Source organism: Sinocyclocheilus grahami, unplaced genomic scaffold, assembly GCF_001515645.1.
Source record: "Sinocyclocheilus grahami isolate Dianchi unplaced genomic scaffold, SAMN03320097.WGS_v1.1 scaffold1002.1, whole genome shotgun sequence".
Taxonomy (NCBI): Eukaryota; Metazoa; Chordata; class Actinopteri; order Cypriniformes; family Cyprinidae; genus Sinocyclocheilus; species Sinocyclocheilus grahami.
Window position 1 is genome coordinate 390,979 of NW_015506181.1, and position 8,346 is coordinate 399,324.

Sequence of the window (8,346 nt, forward strand, 5' to 3'; positions counted from 1 at the left end):
CATGGGGTAAGTGCTTAATGACAAAATTTTCATTTTGGGGTGAAGCATCCCTTTAAGTACTACAACACTGCAGTAATGCCTAATAGGTTTTGACAGCAACCTGCACACATAATTTAAAATTTTTATGCCACATTAGAACCAAAGACTAATTTCATGCTGTGATTTTTTTTTACATGCCCAAGTTTTGTTCTTGGCATAGGACTTTTAAAAATTATGCATCTGATGTACCGTGGTATTAAAGGTATAAAATAATCTCTACCTGCTGACAAATTTCTGTCTTTGCAAAGTATATAACATCATATCGTCCATCACTAGTAAGACTGTATCTGTTTTAAAAGCTATCATTGCACATTCACACACTGAACAGAGTATGCATTTAGAATCTGTGTGACAGAGTCCCTGCCAAGACAGACTCTTACCAGTTGTTCCCAGAACCAGAGACATCACTTATGAGTTGTGTGCTGCTGAAGAGAGAATGCAACGGCCCCTGCAGAATCTCTCCTAGGACTCCCTCCTCCATGTCCACTAACACGGCCTGCAGACACGCACACAGATACAATTGATTTTCTTTTATGTTGGGGACTTACCATTGACATCTGTTTTTATTACGATTGGTAATTTTATCTACTCAAGTACTGGATATATTAATCAACTGAGTACTTGGGAGGGTTGTACTATTTTTTAATTGTAGGTCTGTAAATGTATATCCCCATGAGAGTTACAATCTATAGGCTCTACAGGCCAAACCGCACAAATCTCAAACTCACACACGTTGGGTTTCCATGTTTTATGGGGACATTCCATATGCGTAATGGTTTTTATACTGTACTTTCTATGGCCCTACACCTAAACCCCTAACATTTTTAGATTTTCAAAAAACTTAATTTTGTATAATTTATAAGCTTGTTTCCTCATGGGGACCAAAAAAATCCTTGACTACAAGGACAAGGATTTTGGATATTGCCATCTTTCTGGGGACATTTTGTCCCCATAATGTAGAGTTTACCAGGACCACATACACACACACACACACACACACGGTAGCAGCCAAAATCGAATGGGCCTCCACGCCCCATCTCCAATACATCACCTAACATGGTGCTCACCCTGGCCTTTAGAGCGTTGATCTTGCCTCCTGTAGAGTCTGCTCCTCTACAAATACACCACACACACAAATACACGCATAAGATCCCACAATAAATCAAGTGGATCAGCAAGGAGGTGAGGACATGTGCACAAACAAAGTAACATGGACGGAGTAGAAGGGAGTATAAGGAGAAGAAAGAGAGGCTACCTTTGGTCAACATTTCTAAAGAAGCTGCTCAGCGCCTCATCATAAACTCCCATCTGCAGAGACAAAGAATACAGCTATTTATCTACTAGACTAGAACAACAACTTTTTGACACAACCTTCAAATTACCACAATAAATAAATAACTATGCTAGAGCCCTATGAAATACGTTTTATTTTTTCCCAAATTAAAATGTTTTTGGATTCTGTTTTTTTTTATTTTTATCAAAAGCACGTCTAATTAAATAATGAAACGTATACAATTCAACATCAAATCTACTAAAAAGTTTAACAAAAATGACATGTTTAGGGTCTTATGAATATTTTTTCACCTTGTTTATTGTTACCAAATTCTGTGTTTTAATATGTCTAATTATTTGAATGAATAAAAACTACTTTTATTTATAGCCTTATGAAATGTTTTTTTTCTTTAGAAATTCTGCGTTATCGAATGAAGGCATAACACATTAATTTAATTTATCTTTTAATTAATGAAAATTAAACAAATGTAATTTTTTGGCAAACAAAGGGGATTTACAATTAAAATTAAAACATGTAAGAAATATTGTGATTATTCCTTAATTCTAATAGTAGTAGTTGTACGTACATTCTACTGAACAACAGTAATACATTTCTGGCAGAAACTATATATTTTTGACTCTCAGAGCAGTTCTGGGGATGTTGTTCATGTATTTATGTCCTATTTAGTGAGAAGGCAGATGCTGAAATCACCGCGAGCGTCACATGCGCTTTAGTAGGCTATGTGTGTAGTAGGAATGTAACGATTCACTCAACTCACGATTCGAGATTTTGATTTCACGATTTTTTTTTTACAAAATGAGATTTAAGACAAATTATAAATAAAATGTGTCCTTTTATTATTGCTTAGACAAAATACTGTACTTTTCTTTGTGAAATTGAAATAACACTATAATAATATAGCACTTGCATATTATTGCTCTTTTGTTGGTTTTGATTGCTTCTATTGTCCTCATTTGTTAGTCGCCTTGGATAAAAGCATTTGCTAAATAACAAAATTTAAATTGAATGTAAATAACAAAACTAAATTTAAAACAAGCCCCAAATCAAATAAATAACACAAATAAAATAAATCTCTTCATATAAACAAACTAAGGCTTTGTCTGTGCTCTTTCCATTTAAAATTAGAGGCAACCACTGCATTTTAATCATGATCCAAACAAAGATGCTGCATACATGCAACATGAGCAGTTTTTAATCTAAATTACATTGTATAATTTCTAAATTTGAAGCAAAAACAGAATGGTTTGACTTCAGTTTTGTGAAACTATACATAAAAATATCTGCATGAAACCGAAACAGCAGACGAGCTGAATGAGACGCAGATTCACTCTCTGCCAGCAGGTGGCGCTTAAAGCGTTTCCTTGGTTTCCGCTGTAAACAAAACAGCACTGCACTTATGAACTTTAATTAACTGAAAGCATAACGAAATAGCGCTTAGAGAGTATACCTACTCAGCTACAGCAAAAATGAAGCGCATATTGAGGAAACGATGGACGGTTTTCAAGAGAAAGTCAAGTAAAAGACCACTTCTTAAACCAGAGAAGGTGAACATGCTGGTATTCTTGTGGGGGGAAAAGCATGCAAGCACTGTTACCGTTAGCTTTACTTCTCTTTTTGTTTTCATTTTTGAAAAACTCATCTTTGCTGTTTACCTTAAGCTATGGAGGCTCTCTTTTATTTATTTATTTGATTCCTCAGTGTTTGCTAAACGTTCTGTAATGTATTAGTCGGTATATAATACAGCATGTGGTGTGTGCCATGCCTCATCTTATTTGTTTTTGTTAATAAACGTTTTGTAAGCTAGTTTGTCAAGTTGTATCTTACTGATTTATAGTTGTTGTGCTTTTTGATTAAGAATAACAATGAATCCATCTTTTGTTTTAGTCTTAAAAAATTAAAGGTGTGTAAATGTATTCAAATCGCAAATAATACTACTGATGATAAAGAATGGGTTGAATGTTAACAACTTTCGTTTCCATATAACTATAAACTATTAGCGCAAAAAAATAAAAAAATATTGCGACCAAATCATGTGCTCGTGCGACCAGCTGAGAAAGTTAGTTGCAAAAGTGGGAAGAATGAGCCTGGAGCCCTGATATGCATTATATAGAGGCAAGAGGAAAAGAAAAAATACCATCGAAAGACAGTAAGTTCCCCTCAGACATGCATTCATATAAACTCCTACCCCTAACTGAATCGCGATTTGTTTAGCATCTCAACCGTCACATATTTGAATCGATTTTCGACCGGCTCGCGGTTAATCGTTACATCCCTAGTGTGTAGTAAACAAAACCGTGTGAAAAAACAAAAGTGGCCAGACTGAAGTGTCAACAGATCCAGATATTCCCTCACAGCACAGCAGTAACGATTTTAGAAAATCGTTTTATGGTTTTTAAAACCTTTTATGGTAAATCTCATCAAAACAATGCTAACCTCCAATCCATATAACTCTAAAGCAGAATTTAGACATGGTAGAGGCACTTGTTATACTGTCTTTATGCTGGTTTCAATTTTAAAATGTAATGAACATTTAAACATATTTGTATATGTATTTACATTTAATGCAAAATATAATTTCCTTTTTTGTCTTTTGATTTTAGGGTGAAATGTGACCCATATGTGTTCTTGACAGGCTTGGTGAGATTCACATATTAAATCTCAATCTTACTGTGAATAGAATATGACTGACATGATAAATAAACTTAACACAACATAAAACATAACTTACATAAAAGGGATACAAATATTACATACTCAGTCTACCTGTAAAATAGATAGTTTCATGCAAGTCTTAAAAAAATTACTAGAAAAAAGACAAGTATTTGAAAAACATCTCTATAGTGTCATATTATTTCTCACTTGATTGACGTGTGCATGTTCTCTGAGTGCGAGGTCCCAGAAGCGGCAGCCCACCTGATTCCCACACTGACCAACTAAAACACACACACACACACACACACACACAAAACAATGACATGAGGCAACAAGACAGAAATTCTTGGTCAGGTGTGTGTGCATGTTATGCACCTTTTTTGTTGTTTATTTGGGAACCAATGACAGCTTGTACTTTAATTTTTATTTTCCCTGCGAGATATTATTATCTGGTGGAGTATTTTTAGTTTAGTATGGAAGAGGATCTTGCATACTTTTGAACATAAATTAAATTAACACTTTTAAATATGAATATTTGTCAGTTTTAAAAATGTATTCATTTGATTTTTATTAACTGATACATAGATTGCGGAGTTCTACATTTTATTTTAGCATGGCAAACCAAGTCCTGCATATCAGTGGTCTTGTGTTGATAAATCATTTCTAAAAGATCACCCATATTTATTTATGCATGTATTAGGGCTGTGCGATATTGAAGAAAAATGCGATATGCGATACGATAATGCTTAAAGTGCCACATGCTCAGATGAAACAGTTTTACTCTGTTGCTTAGCTCTGTTGCTTTACTTAGCTGTTTCTTAGTCAGTTCTGTGAACTTCTATAACTATGTGTCATATATATATATATATATATATATGGTTATTTGTATGTATGTATGTATGTACCAAGAGTTCCTGTAAAACCACAACAAATTCCTTGTGTTTGCACACACTTAAGTGGTGAATAAAGCTCATTCTGATTCTGATTCTAATAAGAAAGCCTCCCAACAACAACTTATGAAAGTGAACGGTAGTGTTTTACTCAAGCATTACATAAAAATGTCATTTTAACATGAGTTTAGGAACTGAATAACAAAAAGGAAAAATAAAAAATTGCTTAGAATTTACTCTTTGAATTCAATATGCACTGATTCTTATTTAAGCTACAAATGTTATTTAGGTCAGAGCAGTGAGTGATTTTCTCTTTGTCTTTTGTTCATGGCCCCAAATATTGTAAACTGTAGCGATATGCATATTGCGATATGTACATTTGCGATATTTCGATAAATTGCACAGCCCTAGCATGCATGCATGTATGTATGTATGTATGTATGTTTGTAAGTATTTCTGTATGTAGAAGAAGAATTCAAAATCCAGTTGCTTCAAATCTGAAGGGGACACGGTTGGGTTGAATGAATCTTCTGCTCTTCATGACGGGAAGTCTGCTTTATTACCGACATAACGTTAGCTGAGAGAAGCTCAACACTAGAAGACAACTGCGGTTTGAATACAGACCTAGCAGCTGACATGAACAGACTGGGACAGTAATATAGAAACTTCCTGAAATCATATTTCTTAAAATAAGATTTAGTACTATTTCCTGAAATTGCCATGGTTACTATACAGACATGACTCTATAACTTCTAAATGAGCATGTTTCAGCCCCTGTCACAGGGAGTAGGCGGTTAACTCTAGTTATGACCATTAAAAATGAACTCTCTTCTTACCTTGGACTACTATGGACTGTGTCATCTTTTTAGTTTATACCATTTTATCTACTTTTATCTGCATCTTACATCCATCTGTAGACTCATCGCTTGTTAGTTGACGGTTGTTGTCTCGCGCGACAATTTGAAGTCAAAGCGTCGTTGGTTGATGACGTATGACAGTGCGCAAGGAAGTTCTGTTTTGTAGTTTTTTTGTAGTTGTAGGGCTGGGAAACGATTCCAAAAATAATCGATCCCTAGGCGTTGGGAATTGAGAGTCGATTCCAAAGGTTTCCATCAAGGGGAATCGACTCCTCATTCAGAGATCTTTTCAGATCAACAAAGCTTATTTATGGATGCCTCTCACACGGAAGGCTGCACACATTTAAATTCACGAAAATAAACTGAAAGAAAAGGAGTCGGTACTGAGATCATCTGAATTTTAGGATGCAGCCTTATTTGAGAAGCACAAATTACCTCCCTCATGCTCGCTAAAAGCCGTAATTGCGAGAGTTGTGAGATAAAATTTTCATTTTTATATTTTTATTACCATTCGCCTCCCTCGTGCTCGCTAAAAGTGAGTAGAAGTCATAAGAACCAGTTAAAAAAACGATTCAGAGGTTATTTTACGGTGGACTGTCATCTTTTTAGTTTATACCATTTTATCTACTTTTATCTGCATCTTACATCCATCTGTAGACTCATCGCTTGTTAGTTGACGGTTGTTGTCTCGCGCGACAATTTGAAGTCAAAGCGTCGTTGGTTGATGACGTATGACAGTGCGCAAGGAAGTTCTGTTTTGTAGTTTTTTTGTAGTTGTAGGGCTGGGAAACGATTCCAAAAATAATCGATCCCTAGGCGTTGGGAATTGAGAGTCGATTCCAAAGGTTTCCATCAAGGGGAATCGACTCCTCATTCAGAGATCTTTTCAGATCAACAAAGCTTATTTATGGATGCCTCTCACACGGAAGGCTGCACACATTTAAATTCACGAAAATAAACTGAAAGAAAAGGAGTCGGTACTGAGATCATCTGAATTTTAGGATGCAGCCTTATTTGAGAAGCACAAATTACCTCCCTCATGCTCGCTAAAAGCCGTAATTGCGAGAGTTGTGAGATAAAATATTATTTTCATTTTTATATTTTTATTACCATTCGCCTCCCTCGTGCTCGCTAAAAGTGAGTAGAAGTCATAAGAACCAGTTAAAAAAACGATTCAGAGGTTATTTTACGGTGGACCTGGCTTGTCCACAATTTTGAGCGCTGCACGACAGAATAGATCATCAAGGGTCTTGATCTTATTTCCATCTAAAATACTTTTTTTTTCTTTTTTTTTTACATTTCTATCAGCCAATGATCATTTTAAAAGAAAACGTCCCGAGCATAGATCAGTGGCTGAGAGCGCATCTGATTGACAGATAAACCACGAGCTCTATTAGTTATTGTTAATGTTCTGGTTATTTTGTTTCAGTGTACAGCTTGTTAATTTTGTGCAAAGCAAAATCTCGGAATCGAACAGCCCTATCAAAGCATTTTATCCACAAATGTAGATTTTCACGTCTCCACCTGTTTTGACTCTTCAAGAATTATTAAAATAAGAATAAAAAGCTGGTATTTTGTTGTATTTAACTGATAAGTATAAGTTTATTAATTCAATTATAATATCTTGTTAACACCCCTTTATTATTTTGTACCTTTTTTGAGCTTGTGCTGCTGATTTTATTGATTTATTTACCCTTTTATATTTATGTGTCTAACTGAGTACTTTGTTTGTTATTTGAATGTCATCTTGTTCTAGGCTAGCTTGTAATAGGCCTACTTCTTGATTTTATTTATTTACTTTTTAAAGTTTGTAGCTTTTTTTTTGTCATGTTCAGTCATGTGCTGCTGAAAGATATTGTACATTAATTTACTGTAAGCCTACTTAAAAAAAATTTACACAACCTTATAAATAAACTAAATAATTTCAGAGAATGAATCCCTGCGTATCAAACCACATGCTGTCAAGTCAAGACAAGTCACCTTTATTTATATAGCGCTTTTAACAATACAGATTGTGTCAAAGCAGCTTTACAGTATTAAATTGGAAAATAGTGTGTCAATAATGCAAAAGGACAATAGTAAACACTCAATTTTCAGTTAAAGGCAGTTCATCATTGAATTCAGTGATGTCATCATCCAGCTCAGTTCAGTTTAAATAGTATCTGTGCAATCAAGTCGACGATATCGCTGGAAATGAAGTGTCCCCAACTAAGCAAGCCAGACGCAACAGCGGCAAGGAACCAAAACTCCATCGGTGACAGAATGGAGAAAAAACCTTCGGAGAAACCAGGCTCAGACGGGGGGCCAGTTCTCCTCTGCCCAGACGAAACCAGCAGTTCAATTCCAGGCTGCAGCAAAGTCACATTGTGCAGAGGACTCAACTGGTTCCTGTGGTCTTGTCCCGGTGGCCGTCTGAGACAAGGTCTTTACTGGGGATCTGTATCTGGGACTCATCTAGTTGTTCTGGTCTCCGCTGACATTCAGGGCTGTAGAGGTCCTCTCTAGGTGCTGATCCACCATCTGGGCTGGATACGGACTGGATCAGGGTGACTGCAGTGACCATCTGATCTGGATACAGACTGGATCTGGTGGCTACGGTGACCTCGGAATAAGA

At 35.7% G+C, this 8,346-nt stretch overlaps 1 protein-coding gene across 1 annotated transcript in view; it reads right to left on the bottom strand.

Moving 5' to 3' along the window:
- LOC107565452 (tubulin epsilon chain-like) overlaps positions 1-5,846 on the bottom strand; it is a 20,120-nt gene extending 14,274 nt beyond the window's left edge. Inside the window, exons 1-5 of the mRNA XM_016250694.1 lie at positions 5,712-5,846; positions 4,193-4,266; positions 1,295-1,347; positions 1,107-1,152; positions 420-535 (exon numbers count right to left, since the gene is read on the bottom strand). Coding sequence (XP_016106180.1) covers positions 420-535; positions 1,107-1,152; positions 1,295-1,347; positions 4,193-4,266; positions 5,712-5,736 — 314 coding nt within the window. The 5' untranslated portion in view covers positions 5,737-5,846. The remainder of the gene's footprint in view (positions 1-419; positions 536-1,106; positions 1,153-1,294; positions 1,348-4,192; positions 4,267-5,711) is intronic.
- Between the last annotated feature and the right edge of the window lie 2,500 nt (positions 5,847-8,346).